Source organism: Pholcus phalangioides, unplaced genomic scaffold (assembly GCF_987345545.1).
Source record: "Pholcus phalangioides strain wild (caught in Gottingen) unplaced genomic scaffold, Ppha-v1.0 ptg000005l_1, whole genome shotgun sequence".
In the NCBI taxonomy this organism is placed as follows: domain Eukaryota; kingdom Metazoa; phylum Arthropoda; class Arachnida; order Araneae; family Pholcidae; genus Pholcus; species Pholcus phalangioides.
This window is the reverse complement of record NW_028301598.1, coordinates 7957644-7978258: the sequence shown is the minus strand read 5'-3', so window position 1 is coordinate 7978258 and position 20615 is coordinate 7957644. Positions and strand designations below refer to the sequence as shown.

The 20615-nt window shown below is 38.1% G+C and overlaps 2 protein-coding genes across 3 annotated transcripts; both read left to right on the top strand.

Annotated features, from left to right (window-relative positions):
- The first annotated feature begins 1188 nt into the window (after positions 1 to 1188).
- Positions 1189 to 18741, top strand: LOC149085971 (EKC/KEOPS complex subunit TPRKB-like). Of its 2 annotated transcripts, XM_089232268.1 has the most exons (3): positions 1200 to 1385; positions 7099 to 7252; positions 18146 to 18741. In XM_089232268.1, the coding sequence occupies exon 3, from the start codon at positions 18157 to 18159 to the stop codon at positions 18718 to 18720; it is 564 nt and encodes a 187-aa protein (XP_089088394.1). In that variant the 5' UTR covers positions 1200 to 1385; positions 7099 to 7252; positions 18146 to 18156; the 3' UTR covers positions 18721 to 18741. The 2 variants fall into 2 exon arrangements, with proteins under 2 accessions (XP_089088393.1, XP_089088394.1); XM_089232267.1 differs by lacking the exon at positions 7099 to 7252 and having other exon boundaries at positions 1189 to 1385.
- On the top strand, positions 1439 to 6827 carry LOC149085972 (neprilysin-11-like). The gene has a single exon (XM_089232266.1). The coding sequence runs from the start codon at positions 1570 to 1572 to the stop codon at positions 3811 to 3813; it is 2244 nt and encodes a 747-aa protein (XP_089088392.1). The 5' UTR covers positions 1439 to 1569; the 3' UTR covers positions 3814 to 6827.
- Positions 18742 to 20615: the final 1874 nt, after the last annotated feature.

Genomic DNA, 20615 nt, shown 5'->3' with positions numbered 1-20615 from the left:
TAACCAAGTACGCAGAAAGTATCTCTGATTGGTGCCGAGATACTTTCATATTCGAATGTGTGCACCATACATTTAAATTGAAATTATCAGTGTTTTTCATCGATGTGTAGAAGCTTGCATACCGGAGATTGAGCACCTCCCCCCTCGTTATATGGCAATCATTATGGATCGGAATAGGATACGAATACAGGACAGAAAAGTAAAATTTAGGCGCAACTATGTACCACTTTTTTATTTGTTTATGATTTGTTAGTAATGGCATGGGAAGGGGTGGAAGGGAGGGGTAAAAATGTTACACTGAGATGGGAGGGGGTGGCAAAATTTGTATAGCCCACAGGCGGCAAAAACATAAATACGGCCCCGTATTTGCGGGGGAAAAAATTCAGAAATCTATACATGGGAGATTTTTATTTCTGAATCAATTCTCTCTGTGGCCCCGTGCTACAAAACACTGTGGTTGTTCGAGCACCCATAGCACCCCCGGCTTCGATGCCGCTGATTAGCACTGAAAAATGCTTTCTAGAAAAGTGGGAAGAAGACCGCGATGCGAATACAGAAAAATTCACGCATAATACAACAGGCAGAATAACCGTCCGAGATTTTTTTTGCTTCCGAATTCGGAAGACAGATGACAGCACCCATTAGAACGCATAAAACACATTCCTTAGAAACAAGTTAGGTAAAAAACCACATATGCGGCACATCCCGACACGCATCAATTCGTTAGAATTTCCTCATGGGAATTCATTCACGAGGTGCATGTGTGGTTAGCAGCAGCAGCAGCTCATCGAGAAAAACGTCACCTGTTTTCTCGCAATCGAGAAACTGTATCTTTGTCAGCCGTCTCATTTCTATTATCTGACGAAGTAAACAAAATATGACGAGTGAGTCGATGCAACGACACGTTTTCGTTGGATGAATCAATGCAACAACATGTTGTTGTCTTGCAATTTGTAACGAACGTTCGGTGAATCAGGGGAACGCATGAAGAAAACACGTTTTTTTCCCTCTCCTTCCATAAGAATTCTGTCGTGCTGAGAGAGAGGTAATAGAAAGGTTTAAAAAAATAAAGAAAAAAACCATTCAATTTTTTGATTCCATGCTGTTACATAACGGTTGTGATGACGTCAAACGTAGCAATTGGCGATCATTCACCCACTCACGAATAACGGTGACGTCATACCGCACAGCAGATGACAAGGAGGGAAAGAGAGGGTTCCGTGTGAAAAGAAGCGGGAAGAGAGTTGTGGCAGCACACACACAGGTTTATTTGTTTACTTGTTGCATACACATGGATGTGTTGTTTTTTGTCGCCATCTCAGGAAGGAAGGAAGAGATTTGGCGATAAAAAAAGGGGGAAAGGAACTTCTCTCATTGAAGTAAAGGTGAGTTGAATTATTTATGCTCCGTATAATCAATATGTGAGTATCTCACGTCCGATGTGATGCGTGTACCAGCATCAACAACAAACAATAACTAGCGGCGCCTTGACTCCAACCACTGTCCTTGAGACACCGGCATTAATGTCATTTGGCTGAAAAAAAAATCTCCGTGCCAATTAGTCTTGTCATGATGGTCCTTCCAAACTGCGAGATACGCCAGACGCAATGCGAAGGAATGGAGTGTTATCGTAACTGCTGCCTCTCCGCCAAATCCCGCGGCAAATCATTAGCCAACCGCCGGGGTGTCGCTGCCGCGACTTTTGCCGTGGTCATTGTGCTGTGCCTAATCATTGTTGGATACTTGGCGACCGCATTGGTGTTATCCGGGAACAAGAGTGGTTCCCAGACCTTCGACCGGAGGAGTTCCTCACAGTTCTTCTATGTACCAGTGGAAGAGTCGATGAACTCCTCGATCGACCCCTGTCAAGACTTCTACGGCTTTGTGTGTGGCCGATGGAAAGACAACCTGCATCCGTTAGAATCCCAGCAAGGTTCCCTGACGGCTTTCTCTCTATTGGACGGTGAAGTGTCCGAATGGGTAAAGCAGAACTTTGTCAAGAGGTCGGCTCTAGGAACTAGCGAGAAATTCCCGGTGATAGTCAACAAGGCTATCGAGTTCTATAGGTCGTGTTTAACAGCTGCGGAAATGAAGCTGCAGTATTCGCAGACTGTTTTGGATTACCTGAGGGGGATCGGTGGATTGCCGCTTCTCGGTGGCGGTGAAGACAACTGGGACGAGAGACGCTTCGACTGGATGCTGATGAGTTCTGGGATTCAAAAGACTCTTGGTCTGGAGACGGCTGTTGGTTTTTACATTACATCTGATTCGAGAAACTCGTCCCGTAATGTCCTGTTGATAAAAGCTCCAGGTTTGAAGAAAGAGACGTTAAATGATGGTCTCATGTTGTATTGTATAGTGACTAGTTTTAACACTACTTTGACCGCTGAAGAAATTATGTCGGATATAAATGATATGATAGTCCTTGAAAGCCAGCTGCAGAATTTAATTGGTTCGTTTAATAAGAGTGATTCTAAAAGGATATCAGTGGCGGAATTGCAGGTATTGGTTCCTGATATAGACTGGGTTAAAATGTTTCGTTCAATATCTGAGGATCAGTTATGTTCCCCAAATTGTGTTTCCAAATCTGATTTTGTTCTAGTTAGAGATGTGCCTTATTTGAATGCCGTGAGTAGTTTGATTGCGAATGGGACCTCAAAAAGAACTGTTGCCAACTTATTTGGATGGTATGCTATACAAGACATGGCTTTGATCTTGCCAAGAGCTGTAACAAAATATGCTAGATATAATAATTATAATGAGGAAGAAACTACATCGCTCGTTAAAGAAGAGTGTTATAAAAAGGTTTTGGGCACATTTGATATAGCTCTCGATTATCTTTTTATAAGATTTTCTGATCACTTTGACAGTCGAAAAAGTTCTGAGATAGTTTCCTATTTGAAGAGAACGTTTGAGAGTATGATTCAGTCATCATCGTGGATGGATACGGAAACAAAATCACATGCGATTTCCAAATTAGAAGCTATGCATGAAACCATCGGTTATAACAGCTTCTTTAATAACATCAGTGTGTTAGATGAAGTATTTTCGAATTTCCCTGTTATGGGAAGAGACATAATCAGAAATTATCTTGACAGTAAGCAATATTTCCTAGGAAAGCAGATTTCTACATTGCTATCGGTGAACAATTACAACACAATGTGGTTACCGAGATCCATAATTAGTGTTGGCGCTTATTACAATGTGAATCAGAATAGCATAGTGTTTCCACTATCATTGCATAACCCACCATTTTTTTATCCTGCTGGACCAGGATACATGAATTTCGGTGCTATAGGTTCTGTGATCGGTCATGAAATCACACATGGTTACGATGTAGTTGGCAGAATGAGAGATGGCACCGGTAACATGTGTGATTGCTGGACAAATCAGACTATCACAAATTACGATGAAAAAGTGACCTGCTTTGAGAAACAGTTTGACAAATACAAGATCCCAGGTTCTGATGTAGCCGTCGATGGAAAGAAAACAATAAACGAGAATATAGCTGATAGTGTGGGCTTGAAACAAGCTTATTTATCTTACAAAGAATGGCAACAGAATAATATTGTGGAAGAAGAGGCCCTTGAAGGGTTACAGAAGTACACTCCAGACCAGATGTTCTTCATCAGCTATGCTTCTGCGTGGTGCGGGGATGAAAGTTACGATGGTGTTGATACTTCCGGTCATGTTCATAGTCCTAGAAAATGGAGGGTTATCGGTACGCTGTCAAACTCTGTGCAGTTTTCTGAAGCTTTTTCTTGTGAATCAGGATCTCTGATGAATCCCAAGAAGAAGTGTTCCATCTGGTAGATTTGGCCGTTTATTTATACTCGCACATTAATTGGAATGACTGTGATATTCTGCAGTTAATGGAAGTGCAATATAGTCCCCCTCCCCCCATTTACATTTGCAAAATTTTAGGTTTTTTTAGTCATTTTTTCTTAATTATACTAACTTCCAAAAGTTAGTCATATGACAGCTTACATAACATAATGACGCCACTTTGATCTTGCCTCTCTGGATTGGATGATTAGTGCTAAAAAAAAAAACCGTGGTATTAAGGCGTATATTCCCTTCATGTGGAGCCTTCTGTGCATGGCAGATCTTGTCTTACCAAGTGGCGCTGCAACCATGGATGCAACAGCTGTGGAAGTCATTTATTTATTTCACTTGGCTACTGTAGCAATATACCAATTATGGAAACAATTCTAAACAAGTCAAACAGTTGATCAGAGACCTATGCCTAGTCAACCAAGGGTTACCACCCTCTCTGATGATCAATATAGTAGCCAAGCCGAATCAACAAGCCACTCCCACAACTGTTACATCCATGGTTGCAGTTGCCACTTGGTAAGATCATATCTGCCAGTTCTGTGCGTGGAAGGCTCTACATGAAGGGACTGTACAACTGAGTTCTCAGGGCCAAACTTACACAGGTGCGAAAGGTTCAGCTGCACCAAACCCAGGCCCACTAAATTGTAGGGGGCTGGCTGCAAAACGGGATAAAAATTGTTGATTACATTTTGATTTTAACTTCTGAACAAAGCACGGTAAAACCCCTCTTACAACCAAATAATAAATTTCCCCTCGTATAATAGAAGTATACGTTTCAAACCCCTGATTAACGGATTATTCTGTGTATCGTTACTCCCATTGTTTATAGGACAGACAAGGAGACCCATAAAAGCAAGATTAAATGAACACTCTTGCCGTGTTAAGAATCAGGAATGTGAAAAATCGCCACTCACTGTTAGCAAGAGGGCCATATATTTAGATTTCAAGAAGCGAGAGTTTTCCACAATTGATTTTGTTTTCTATAAAGGCACGTATATTCAGACCTTCAAAAATATACCAGTAAATGATAACAAATCTACACCCCTGATCGCAACACCATGGCTTAAATTCATTTCGAGCTGGAATTCTAAGAAAATTTGAATAGACTAATAGACTAATCGGGTAGCACTCTTTCGCAAGTGCCCAATCAGGATGCTGCATTAGTATCTCACACAGACTCACATTTTCATTCTGACCACAACGTTTAAGTGAACAGACATACTTCTTCCGATGAGCAACCGAGCTTTAAGATTTGGTATTCAACGGAAGTGGGAAACTCGGTCAGCATGATTAGTGTAGTTAAATATTTTTCCTTTGAAGATGACACCCATGGGTGTCGAAATGCATTAGGATTTTTTTATTTTCGTGTATTTGCCTTATTCGTTGGTGTCTTCTTAATATTCTTGGGCAAAGTTGATCAGTTCCTCCATGTTTTTTTGTTCCCCATCCCAAAATTTGTTGCCTGGGGCAGGCAGTTGACCTTCCCCCCCCCCCCCCCCGGTTCCAACCTTGTTCTCTGGTGAATGTGCTCCAATGTGAACATGGTGTGTGCTAGGGGGTGCCCATGGACATTGGAGGGAATGAGAAAAATCCATTTTAGAGGGCTACAAAGCTGTTATTGCATCAAGGCTGAAAATACTTGGGCCTGTCCTTGTAAGTACCGCATATTTGTGTTCCACTAACTGTCCAGTCAGGTTAGATTAAAGTGCTGTCATTATGTTATATATGTTACTGGTAAATGTGATAAATCTGGTTATTATACATAATTGCCGAGCATTTCGATAAGTTTGATAAATTTCTCTAAATGTATCACTTTTACTGAAGATTGCCCAAGCATCGCTGATAAATTTGATAAGTTCTAAATAATCATTTTTATTGGCAATTATGAATAATACTCAAGCATTGCATAATTAGTAAACATGATAAATCATACTATATGATATACAATACAGATAATTCATATTATATGATATACAATACAGATAATTCATACTATATGATATAGAATACAGATAATTCATACATGTATTGTATCATTATATCAGGGTACAATTGTAAAATTTGTTATCATTATATCAAAGGTCTGAATACATTCATCACGCAGAGTAGTCTCATTTGGAATTTTTTTTATTTATCAAATTCACCAATTACACTGGAATAGTATGCATAATCATACATAAAGGTGATAAATTTCAAATATTTATCAAATTTACCAACACTTGGTTATCATGCATAATCACCAGTAAAAGTGGTAATGTTTTCAGTATTTATCAAATTCACCAATGATGCTTGGTTATTATACATATTCACTGGTAAAAGTGATAAATTGATCAAATTTACCAAGACGATTGGTAATTATGTTATGATATCAGTTATATAATAAAATAACAGTTTATTATGATATCAATTTTTCACATTAACCGTAACATATATAAGCCATCACGGATTAACTTTGGGATGCCAGTGTATTATTTGATATTATAAATACTCTATGTGAATGTGATGCCAAATAATGCATTGGCATAGGTTTTTCACAGCCACAGTTTAATGAGTAGCTAAAACTCTCTGGGCTATATGACCTGGCTTTTTGTGTACTTAGATTTTTTAACTATTTGTCACCTTTGAGTATATCTGCTATGGCAGAAGGTGCAAGGGCTGTGACTGTGCTGAGGCAATCAGAGCCATGCTCTGGGTTCTCTTTAGCCTATGACACAGCCCTGAGTAGGCAAAAAATTGGGTCAGGATGTATCCCAATTGGATTTGTACTAAGATCATACCAGAGAGACAGTGCGGAATGTTTTTACTTTTTAATGCCAGTGTTTTGTTATGAATGTACAAAGTTATGTGTGCACTATTGCAATGTGCATACAAAATATTTTAATGTGCATTATGTCATTATGTATCCTCAGGGTTTGTTTTTTTGTTCAATTCATGTTTATCGACGTACAAAATATTATGTTATTCCCTGAGAAGTCAAGGTGAATAAATTTATATTTAAAAATGAATAATAATCAAGACCAAATTGTTTTCAAAGAATCTACCTGAACCTGGAAGACCAGTCACTTCCCACCTCACATCTCCTTATGAAGATATCGAAGTATCCACAGGGATGGACGTGTCTAGAAATGAATGGGCAATCTTTCTCTTTCAGTTAGCAAATGTACATAGTATTATGATTAGTTCTTAAGTTCTTATCCATAATCAGTTAAGCGTGCAGCAATGGTTGACAAAGAAATTGAAAATCTGGTATATTCTTATCAGGATAAATTATGAATCTGATATCGAGCGATCAAGAATCATCCAGCAGTTATTGACAAAGAGATCAAGATTGTTGTAAAATCATTAAGCAATCACCTTTCCTGGTCTCAGTCAGTAGAGTTCGCAGCTGGCTATCGATGTTCGCCGCCGATATCAGGTACAGTGATCAAGCATCATCTCAATATAAAATGGAAATCTGATTTGTGTTTTAGATGCATTACATTTTGTAGAGGGTTACTTTGATATCAGGGTTGGGTTTTTGACATGACAAGCGTCAAAAACTGGTATAAACTGTCGAAAACCGTCAAAACCTAAATGAACGCCTTTTGATAATGTTTTGAACACAATAGTTACATAACATGAAATGAAAAACTTACTTTTTTGCATATTACAATGTTTTATTTTTAAACATTAATTTATCACAATAATTAAAACAAAATATTAATTATAATTTGCAATTTTGAATTCTTCAACATAAGAGTCTAGAAAACATAAAATATAATTTTATGGTTTATTTATCTAAGCTACTCGTTACCTGTATTCATTTTGCTAAGCTGAATAGAGCTGTTTATTCAAAATATGTATGATAGGGCATCAGAGTTAGGTTTTTGACCCCAGAAACTAACTCGGTATTAAAACTGTCAAAAACTTACTGTCAATTATGTCAAATAGTTTTTGTTAACCTTATAGATTTGTTAAATAACAAAACACTTACTTTTATGTAGATTGAAGGGTTTTATATTCAGAATTATATATAATTACTGAGAAAAAAATATCTATGTTGATATTTTAAATTTTGTGATCTGCCCAAAATTTTATTCCATATAAAAATTCTCATGCAGCATCTGTTAATGCACTAATTAAACTCATTTATTTTCACCTAAAAATTTCTTAGATCAGGGTGTATAAATTCACAGAGTATTAAAGAATATTTTCAACCAAAGCAGAGCTGACAGGACTTGATACCCAAAGCATTTTTTTTGCATGTTTGAATACAGCTTCAATTGGAAAACCATTGCATTTTAAATGCTAGTAAATATATATACCATATCATAGTGCAAAAGTAAGAATAACTAAGTTCAACTAAGGATAAGTTACAGGAGTTTCTTAAGCATCATAGGGTATACAAGCTAAGCATTGTCAAATTAAATAACATTTTAGTCCTACAATTTAGTAATTTGATCGTTAGATATATTTCAATGTTATGCACAATAAGAGTATCGTTTTAAATAACAGTGATTATCTAGATAATTTAATAATAACAGAAATCAACATTACACATATATGATGTAATAAACTTTTTAAACACTTATCTGTTGTAAAAAGAGTACAGCAGATGGCTTATATCAATGAACACATATAACAAAATGTTATAAGCAGTTGAAGAAATTTTGGAAGGTCAAGAATCATCTTGAATCAGAGAATGTCAAATCATTCCATAGTTTTCCCTTCAGTGTTCATGTTATGCTTTATTCAAATGTATTTTTTCTAAGTCTGTATTCACAGACATTCAAATTCGAAAAATGGAGAAAATTTGGGAAAGAACAGCATTAAATGCAGGTAAAGCGGGTTTTCTGCATTTAATGCTGTTCTTTCCCAATTTTTCTCCATTTATGTTAATTTGAATATCTCTGTGAATATTGCACTTAGAAACATGGAATTTTTTTTTTTTTTGGCAGCAGGAGAGACAGAGACAGGTCAACACAAAACTTTCTATTTAAATTTGTGAAAGAGGGAAGCTGTGTGTATTTTGTTATTTTCCTGCAAACAAAAGTAAATATACAAAAAATATCCCCCATCCTCAGAGGATACAAAACTATTCAAAATGGGTATTCAGACTAAATATTGGCAATAGCTTGAAATTGAATAGAGTAAAGAAAAAGCTATGATAAAGGCAAATGATGAGGAAAAACCTTGGATCCTTGGCATGTTTGTACATAACAAATGAGCTAATCTGGTTTTTCAAAGTACTATCAGTAGATAAAGAGTTAAGCAAACTTGAGCGTGGATTAGAATTTACTCACCATTTGGCAACTGCAGAAGGTATGCCATGAGAGAGTTTTTTTTTTAAACTACCCAAATACCCAGAAAAATAGGACTTTCTAGAAAACCTAATGTTATAGGAACTCTGCAGAAAACATTGGTGCTGGTATGAGGGGGAAAGGAACTTGCATTGGAATGAGTTTGACAGAAGTTGCATTCTAAAATTGCTGCAAGAGCTTTCAGAACCTCATACATACAGCATAAAAGGAATTGTCAATAGAAAGAAGAGGAAAATTAAAGTTTGCAGCCCACAATATTAAACTGTTAAAGCAAGAAAATGAAAACAACATGGATGAATTGAACAACTTGCAAAGAAATACGAGTGATAAAAAAAATTTGAGTTCAGTAAGTTTATTGAAGAAAATGACTCGCACAGTTCTATATCTTCTTTGGAATGAAGGTGATCATAAGAATAGCTCTCTTTGTCAATAATCTTTGGTTTTATTTTTTGCTTTGAACTTATTTCTAAAAATTTATCTAATTAAAAAATTTTTTTTTAATCTTTAAAGGTTGCGAAAATTTTTCATAACAGAAACTTTTGAAAACTCTTACCACATGACAGAGGATATTCTCGAACTAAAACCTGACATTATGAGGTGATGCCAAAAAAAAAAAAAAAAAAAATAGTTCTAAATGTTTCAGGCAATGAAAATTGAATTTTATTTCGTAATATAAACAAAATTAGTAAATTTTTTTCATTATTTAAAAGAAAAAAAATATTCTTCTTTAATTATTGAATTGGTTTGTTGAATTTTTCCATCCAGGAGAAAATTCTCACGTCACATCTTTAGCTGTAGGTATAATGAAGAAATTCTCCAAGAATTCTTGAGAGAAATGTGCCATGAATTCCTCCCCTCCCCCATTCTTGGGTTCCCCAGACCAGGGCATTTAGTGGTGGCTCTAATATTGGTTTCCTATTAAATTATAGACAGTGTTATAATTTCTTTTCTTTTTTTAATATATACACATATCTCTGAGCACCCCCAGCTAGAGCCCTGTCAATAAAATAAAGGAAATATACTATCTGCAATCTCTAGAGCCCACTGTTGTGGATGCCATGTGTGCATGAACATAATGAAAAATTCGCCTAAGAATCAGTGACAACTAGCTCGAGCTTCATCATTATAAAATAATTTATGTTTGTAACAATATCAGCACTTTGGGAGATAAAAGAATGGCTTGAATGAGCAGTGAACCAACTATAACTGCATTCATCATACTTGGTACCCATGGCTGTCTGAACAGCATTGCAGCCTCCAGGTAAAGTTAGTTTTCTTGAAAAAAATAAATGTGCTTGGCTCCCAAGTAATTTGACTGGCACAGTAAAATTTCGAAGCTCACACATATACCATTAATTGATGTATATGCATTTTCTCTTGGTTATGTGTGTGTGAAACACAGTGAAATTAGCATCGGAAACATGAGCGCACACAACAGATTCTCGTATCATGTTGAGAGTGCGTCTTTCTATCCCTTGTCCCTTTTTTTGGCTGTCATTACACCTCCTTAGTTACATCAATGTCCCCATTAAGTTGGCTGATATTCTTCTGATCCTTACTGGCACTAAAACTTATTTTGTATCTGTCAAGCCCTAGTTGGGACTGCGGAGGCTTGACATAAACCACTTTGATGTACTGACAAAAAGGAAGATCCCTATGAGCCACAGACTCATCTGCACACATTATTTGTCTTTTAACTTGACATTCCCGCAAGTTTAGCAAATTACCTGGGGATGAGCAATGTGGACTCGCCTTTATACATAATCATGTTAAAAAACGATTTATTTCACATGCTGTTAGAGAGAAAAAATGCAAAAATGTAGTATGATTGATTCACTGAACTTGAGTGAAGTACATTATGGGACATGGAATGATATTATGTTGTATAATACTCTTAAAAATTCAGGTATACAATTTATAATTCAAAAACATTAAAAGAATTTTTTTCATATGAGAACCGTGATCTGTTAAATTGGATATTGATTGCTAGTTTTATCGGATGTTGGTTTCAGATTTGCGCTATATCACCAGTTTCTCCAGTGTATCATTAGGGGTTGGGTTTTCACCAGTTCTCATCATGACAGGCCCCAATGCCAGTGCTTGACGAGTTGAAAAAAAATTTAGTCGCCAGCCAAATTCTGTAGGAGTCAGGAATGATTTTGTTTTCAAGATAAATGGTCCTAAACAATGATTTTTTGACTTGTTCGCACAGACAAGGATGTAAAGTCATGTGACTTTATATCCTTTAAATAGAAAATTTTGTCATTCATAGACTCAAATTTAGCAATCACATACAGGAAACTTTAGGCACCAATACCGATTTTTCTAGTCAATCTGGCGCCTGGGATTTGTCAAGCTCTGATCAGTGCATTCAAATAATTTTTTGCCCTAAGAAATATCAAGAGATTAGGATAAAAGAGAAAAATATGAGAGGAAATATTAATACAAGTATTATAATATTAAATATTAAGAGATTACTAAGCGATTGCCCTTAAATAACAAGAAACTTACTTTTATGCTGATTAAAAATGTTTTGCATTTTGAAATATTAATTAAACTATTGAGTAGAAAATATTTAATTATAAACATTAATTTAAGTATTTAAATTTTTTGTTTGTTCAAGATTTTATTTTATAGTAAACTTAAATTTGCACATCATCTGATAACATTGAATTAATTTTGGTCATTTTTATTTGTATCTACTAAAATATTTCTTAGTTTTTGAACAATATATTTACAATGATGAAACCTATGGCCGCAATCCATTCATAGACGCACTGTATCACGTCTTCCTGGAGGATGTTACCAGATTTTTTTGCAGCCTGTTCTGCTCGCCATCCAGAGGGGGTGTGTGTTTTTTTGCATGATGAAGCCCAGCAGACTTTAGCATCACTACTACTACTAAACCACACATGTACCACACTTTAGCATCACTGCCAGACATATCCTGAATTACAGATATTCTGGACAGTGGATTGGATGGGGCAGACCTTTGGCGTGGAGTCCAAGTTCACCTGACCTAAATCCACTGGACTTGTTGTAGGGGCACAGGAAAGTGTTGGTGTATGAGACACCTGCAGCCTCTGCAGAAGATCTCATCAGAAGAATCAGTATTGCAGCAGACAAGATCAATACATCACGAGAGGGGTCTTTCATTCGCCGATATGAACTGTGCAACAACACTTTTGGACGTCACTTTAAGTCTATCGCTGATCTGCATGAGATCGTGCAACTTGTGGTTTCGTTATGCCTATTTTTTTACAGTTTATGAATACCCTGCATAATTTAATGAAAAGGAGGTATTCCCTTATACAAAGTGAGTGAGTTTGCCTTTTTTTTTGTCTTGTAGGAGATCTTCATTCAAGACTCATCTTCATGAATTTGAAATAGTAGCATTGGGTTTTGTCATTGGTTGCAAATATGTCTTCATATACACTGCTTGCGGTAGATGAAAGATTTCACTCTCAGAAGCGCCATATTTGCATAGGAATTCAATCATGCCAATTATCCTGTCTTGAATGTCCATCAGAGGCAGATTTATAGTTTTTGCCATTTTTCTCCCATTCTATATGTAGTCTAATCAGTCTAATTTTCTTGACCACTCATTCCTCAAGTTTGCTACCTTGGGTAATGCTTAGCCCCCCACCTCTGTTTCTAAGCACACTTTTGGTCACTCGAATGCTTGCACACACTCTAGATCACTTTTTTGGTCGCTCACTGACATGGTCCTTCACTCTCTGGGTTATTATTCTGACTCTTCACATGCTTACACACTGTTTTGGCCACTCATGATTGCACACTCTTTTCGTCACAAACATGCATTGAAACTCTAGGTCACTCTTTTGGTCAGTCTCTGACTTGGTTTGTCGCTTTCTAGGAAGAGATGGATTTATGGTTTACAGCCTGTGGGGTTTCAAAAACATTTTGCCACACCTTTCTCCCATTCTACTAATTTTCTTGACTGCCTATTCCTCAAACGCTTTGGTTCCCTTCTCCTCTAACCTGCATCAAATCCGCGCAAGAACGTCCCGCTCCGGGCTTGCGGGGAATATTGTACGTGTAAAGGGGACTTAAATGTCAATTGTCCTCCTGCGAAATAAGGTTCCGGCTGGGCTACAGCCCTGCTATGTCTTCACTAAACTTTATAAGGGGTCTGAGAGACCTCCCCCACCAGAATGAATGAATATGCAACGTAATTCCTCTCCTCTGATTAGCTCTTGAATTCCGAATAGGTGTACACGAAGTCTGTCAATCCTACGCCCTCAGTGTTTTTATGGTATTTGTGGCGTTAGGTTGGTCTTTCCGGTGATTGATGTGCGACTTTTTTGACAAAATTCGTGCGACTATTCGAACTTAAGTATATCTTTTGGAGGGAGGAAGTGGAATTTTATCCATAGGAATATTTCCAATTCTCCAAGTTCTTCCCTTGCCCGTGACGTATTGTAGTCGATTTCGTCATCTCCCGCAGAAATATGACATCGCCCAATCGTTAGTCCTCCCTTTTTGATGATTACAGAAGAACGAGAAAGCAGCAAAAACGAGGGCGGCATTGAACGAAATTATGATTCTGTTGGTTTCTGCGGTCTCGTGACTTCGAAGCGGACAGTTTGCGTAAGATGTAGGGTGACCATATTTCCTCGAGAAAAATACTAATTACAAATTAGGTATTGGCCTTCCAATTGAGGAAAATACCCAACATTACCAATTATCGCCAAAAATTATGCTAAAATTAAATAACTATTGCTAAATCACTGAAAAGTTGCCAATCGCAGAAAATGAAGTGCTACTGCAAATCGCAGTGAATTAAAAAAAAAAAAAACGACAAATATGTTGGATAAATATTTCTATTTGTAGTCGTAATTATCGTAATTTAATTTCTGAGTTGGGAAGATAACTTTAATCGTTAATATGAATAAGTGAAGTTGGCTTCGATGAAAATACGCGGACATTTTTGGAAAAAAGTCGGGACTGTCCCGGGCAATACGGGATGTATGATCACCCTAACCCGAGTAAGATGAGTTTTGCACAGGGTTACCAGATGGCCTGTATTTTGGAGGTCTTGCACCCATACGCGTACGAAGGATTTTTTTCGTGGGGGGGGGGGTATTTCGGTTCCCCGAGGAGATCTACCGTGCGCCAATCGTGTTCATATTTTTCACAAAAACCATGTACATCAGAAATTTCCGAACTTTTTATGTTATAATGAAACCCTTTAGTTCGAATTTTAAATAACTTGCGGCACCCCCGTTCTATCACGAATGATTCGTACCGAATCGTTTCAGAGGCACTTTCACGGAGACGTATGAATGTGTTGTGAGACAGAGAGCGAATGAATTGTGTTTGTATGATAGGCCCTAATGCATGTATGTTGTCAGAAATATGCTTGTTTCATGTTACAAACTGTATGAAAATCACTGATCATTAATTAATCTTTATGAGAGGAAGAAAAATGTAATTCAAATTATATAGCATTGTATGGCAAAAACCAAGAAAAGGAAATGATTTGGAGTTGGTTTATGCCTGAATTGCCCGTGTATCCAGCGTTTGATCCCGAATTGGTGTTCTTTAGCTTAGCTCGACTTTGCTTAGATTAGATCGATCACATTGTAATAAGTGATATGACAGCCTGTGAGGCAATAATGTACTGGATGTCTCGTTTCCATCTGATGTAAATATGATTGATCAGTGTTCGTACCCTCTATTTTTGTAATGAAGATCAGAGGCCGTCTTTCCGTGGTCACATTATACCAGTGGTTCCCAACCGTTTTTTAGCTTTTTTAGGCCATGCCCCACCAAAGCATCTCTGAAATCCGGATGCACCCCCGACCCCGCGAAACTTGTTTCTTTTCTTCATGTAAAAACAATTCTTTTTTGCTTTGCACTCGTAAATTTTGAAACCCGGGGGGGGACTCTGTTGTCTTTCCCCCCCGTCACTTTTAATTCTTGTTATTCAAAAATATATATACTGTTATCCACGTTGAGGGAGCCAAAAAAAAATTTTACTTAGTCAAAAGCTGTGGTTCTTAATCAGGGGCCGTTGGAGAGATTTCCGGGACTGTGTGCTTGAATGAGAAAACAATTAACTCATTGTTTTTATATTGCTATATGCAGAATATTATTTTATAAAGGGGTCCGTGGATTTCATCTTTACTACTACACCGAACACCAACTCCGGTCATATATTGCCATGCGGCAATTTCCAACCAGTGGAGTTGGGTGGGAAATGAAGGCTCCATCCATCGGTGGTCGCCCTAGGCTCGATAGGTAAAGAACTTGCTTCGAATGTTCTATGCCCAGATTCGTACCCATGGACCTTGATGGTAACCTTCATAGTGGAAGACGAGCATCTTTGCCACTCGGGCGACTGACTTCATCTTTACTGGCACAAATTGTCCGAGGAACACAAAACATTAAGAACACTTGGTAAACCCCCCCCCCCCCCTCCAAAGAAACACAGAAAGGAAAAAGGACAGAAATCGTTTAAGAAGTATAAATTTGAACTGTTACCAAAATAGTGGGAGTTCTAAGCCTTAATGGAAAAACTCAATCTCAAATCGCTCCCCGTGTGGGAATCACCGCAATATACTATTCATGTTATTTTAATTGGTATTTTTCTATATATTTTTTTGTAAACGTATAGTTCTGACTAAACTTTTGGTTGGTTCGTGATTCTTTCTTTCCAGGTTAATTCATTGGGCACTAAATAATTAAAAAAAATTGTTTTTAGGCCTTAATTACAACTAAAATGACCTACGAAAAAATTCATAATTATTTCATTTTTTCATAATGTGGTATTGGAAGGGTTAAACAACAAGAGTTTGAAAAAATCAAGTTATAGCTGTTTATCGCTAGGAATAGAAAGATCACGTAATTTTGAATTCAATCATGCCCGGATAGTACAAAAATTAGAAACTCCAACGTTGTTGGTTTATTATGAAGGAATTAGTATATGATAATAAATCACACACACACACCATGGCGTGTCGATACCATTTGAAAGAGCAATCTTCGAAAAAAAAGGAGTCCAAGATGACCGGTGTCAGGTTGGTCTTGACCAGGGGTGCAACCTTCCTGTTAGCTTGCCAGATGTGCCAACACCACGCTATCTCTAGTGTTGAATATGTAGTATTTCAGCCGCTTGCGGGCCAAAAACTTTGGTACGTAAGTGTGACCATGTCACCGTATTTTGCGGGACATCTCGACTTTTGTTTAAAACTTCCCTTTTTTCATCGTATTTTCAACGTGGCTTGCCCGAATTTTTATTTTTTACTGAAATAAAGAATTGACATTATTTTCATGACCTTATAAATTATATTACGATAATTATGACTAATTATCATATAAATATATTTATTTATAACTTGGGTTGTTTTTTTTTTGATGAATTACAATCCATTGCGAATTGCAGCAATCCCTATTTTCCCGGCAATGGCGATTTTTAGCGATAGGTGTGAACTTAACAAACGTTTGATGATATTTTTAGGTATATAAGTGGCAACTTTACTTGTTTTGGACAATTATTTTGCCTATAATTGACAACTTTTTTCGCCTTTGACTATGTTTTCGACTATAATTGGCGATGCCTTGCATGGATCCCGATTTTTATGAAGGAAATATGGCCAGCTTAGTTATTTACCATGGCATGTATTGATATTTTTCGACCAGAATACCTTTCGCGGGCTGCAGATTGTGCAATTTGCAGCTCTCGTCTTGAAGGAAACCACATGTCAGTGAGATCATATGGTCGATTGCTAAATCTTTCTTTCTCTCCGAATATGACAACCATTGTGTGTAGAAACGTACGTAGAGATTTAAAACCTTTTATTAACCATTTTAGTTTTTTTATAAGGTCTTAGAACACTGCAGGGTTTTTTAAATGTTATTATTGGAAATGTTACAAACCGATAACCCCCAATCATCCTTGGTTATGAGGCCAAGTCATATGCAGTATTCTTCGAAAACGGCGGTTCGTATATAGAGATACAAAGTGAAAAGTTGCCGTGTTTTTGGAAAAAAGATAAAAAATGAGACCGAGACCAATCACAGAATGATCCGTTAAGTCGTCCTGTGATTGATGGTTGTCAGTTATATTATTACACGGTGATAATCAGATTGCTATTTTAATCAATCTGATTATCAGGTGTTTATCCCTGGAATTGAAAAAATATTTTCTTTGAAACGATTCCTCAAATCTGATGTAGCGTAGTTTGATGACTGACAGGCATAAAATCGTTGGGAGGCAACAATTTGACCTTCGCGATAATGTTAGTTACTTTCTTTTACAGGGTGGTCATAAAATAACTTTGCCGATTTACGAGCCCCTCGCGGCTGTAAATATCGATGGATTCGAATAAAATTTGGAGTATAGGTGTTTGAGAGTATGAGCTCAAGAATGAGAAGGAAAAAAAAAAACCCATTGCTCTCGCGGTCACGATCACAGTGGAATTATTTCGAAAAATTCGATTGGAAACACCCTCTTTTATGCATTGCAAAGTGATTGGCACAGTGAAAAACCATAAACGACATTGAAGCGTGATAAACGTCGGCGCTAGATGCAAAGAAACTTGTGGAAACAACAATGCAGACCACATTACTACCGCAGAATGTATCCCACCAAGGGTGTATCAACCCTTTGGTGAGATCTTTCTTTATCTGCGTCTTGCTACGCCGTTTATGGTGCTGCAGGCACGTTTTCAACATCATTCAGGTTTTTCACTTCACTAATCGTTTAGTGATGCATAAAAGTGAGTCTTTATTTTTACATATCACGACCACACATGACATACGAATTGCTAGATGTGAGAGTGTCGAATTCTCCACACGCTTACATCTGAGTGATGCGTGTCGTGTGTTCAGTGCTGCCACCCAAATTCCTTATCATAAATTGGAAATTTCTGTGTGTGTGGCGATTATTTTATGGTGTGGGTCTGCTGCTCTTTGGGGAGAGAATGCATGTTTATTTGCTGCGTTTGAATATGACTGAACACTTCTTTTTTTTATAATTATAGACATAGCCGTCATGTCCGACTCGAAGGGTCTCTACAAGGTGCACTTGTCGGTCTGGAGTGACGTGCCGAACCCAGCAGATATTTCGTTACACTCGTTGTCGTCGAAGATAGACAGTCTCTTATCCGCGGGTCTGGTCGATCCGAGGCTGGTGTTCGACCGCGACCAGCTGATGTTCGCTATCCACAAGAGTCTGTTCGCTCACCGCAACGACATCATGAAAACCAAGTCCATACATTCGGAGATTCTTTACAGCCTGTCGCCGTCGCGAAGCATTGGTGAAGCTCACAAGAAGTTCGGTTTCTTCAACTGCCCGGCTCCGCCGCCGTCGGGTGCCCCTGTCATCGCAGTCGTAGTCACTGGCGAAGGAAGCACTTCGGACGACGCGTGCGTTTGGGATGTGCTAACGAACATACTGGCTCCCGGCGTCGCGTCCGAAGACTTCTCTAACGCCATTGCCGGATTCCGCGACGTTGCACAAATCAGACGCTGCTTCAAAATTTCTGACGCGCATCGCAATGACTCGGACATCTCGAACACCATTCTTTGTAAAATCGCAGTCAGAGACTATATTTAATAAATAAATTACATACGTTTATATGCGCATTTTTTTTCTTCCACTCTGTCGTTTAATGGTCCCTTAATGCTGGCTGTGGCTCGGAAATCATTGAATATTCGCACAGGTGTGTAAGCCGCACGCGACGTTGGGCTGTACTTGCGCTGTTAATAGGTGCCGCCATGTGTCATTTTACATTGGCTGCAAGTGAATGCATTTTTGGAATGTGTTGGCCTGTCAGTCGTTGAGACAAAACTTTTTGCTTCATGTTTTAACGGGTTGGCTGTTTCGTGCTTACGAGTTTGCCGACCTCAGAAGAATAGCGCTTCAAGAATCGAGTTTTTGTTCGCATCGAGTTCGAACCGTTCCATCTACAGTAAGACCGGACGTCTTCTGGAAGCGGCAACACGTAGAAAACAATGAGGTCGGTAACAGCCGACATTAAGTCAGACGACCAGGAGTCTCTGACGTGGTCCATTGAAAGCGACCAGTAGACTGCACTCATAGTGGGACGAATAGGTACGAGTTACAAGAATTGTGACTAGGAAGAAAAAATCTCATAGGGGTGGAGGAAGAAATATAGAAAAAATATATAGAAAATAGCCGGAGGGGGAGGTGTTCTGAAAACTAAGGGTGTGATGATAATCCCTCCGCAGAAGCCCCCCTTTTTTTAATAAGGGAGAGGAAAAGGCCAGTCAACAAATAGGGAAAATCAGCAAATCGAGGTGAAAACAAACGTTGAGTGGCCTCTTTCTCTCCTTCGTCTCGCTACTCGAATATGTGAGGTATAGAACAAAACACATAATACAATTGTTTTCGTCGCTAGTCTAATATTCATTCCCGTACCTCTTGGTCGACCCACTATGTGCGTGGCCTTACACTCTACTCAGTTCGTGACTGCACTCCATGCAGACGAGTGTGTTCATTAATAATTAAGAAATATTGAAAACTAAAATTTTTGAGAAATGGATCCAGAGGACCTTTATTTAAAGTCCATTCTTAATGAGGCATCTGCCACAAACTCAGAGGCGGCGTCCATGTTGTGAATTAATAATAATATTAATCAATTATTATCTTCACAGTGGTGTGGATAGTGTTATCCGAAAATGTTATTTTGAAAAATTATTTCACTCCTTTCCAAAACATTAAGTAGTGTTTCTCTAAAAAGAGGGGTTATTTTTTTTAATCAGTGAGAAATAACTCCATCAGAAAAAAGTGCTGAGTATTTTCACTCAATGAAATTTGGAGGAGTTCAATAGAATTTCGATGCGTATTGGCGCACATTGATCACAACCCATGAGCGGCAATTTCCATATATTTCAGTTTCCATGTTCACGCTGGAAAGGAGAGAGAGAGATCAAAGGGGATAAAAACTGACGCGAAAGGCGGGAAAAGAAATGAACAACCGCACTGTACCTGCGCCAAAACATCAAGAGGCGTAATACCCAATTCGGAGGGATTCGTCGCTCCTCTGCTGCTGTCGTTCGCAGTGGATGACGTTCTCTTACTTTCTGTGCAATAGGATTAGTCAACTTTGAGGCGTGAATGCGAACCGGTCTACCATTTGAAAAAGTCTCTCCGTGGAGAGTAGGCAGATCTACAACATGATAATCACATAACAAGAAAATTCAAGCATTTACCGTCTTTACTACAAAATATGGAAGGAAGCACCAGCAAGAAAAAGAAACGAGCACAATTCTGGTGATATAAATATGTTAGGGCTACACATGCAGACTCAGAACACATTCTGGCAGGTACCGATTCGTTAGAAATTCAGCAAAGGATTGTGCATGCACGGTTAAGTAGTAGCAGTCTTGCGAATACAGGCGCGTGACTTGTTTATCGCTTCAAATCGCATCCAGTGGACGACCATCTTAAATCGAATCAGGTCGGCTCTCCTCCAGGTGACAGGTTTG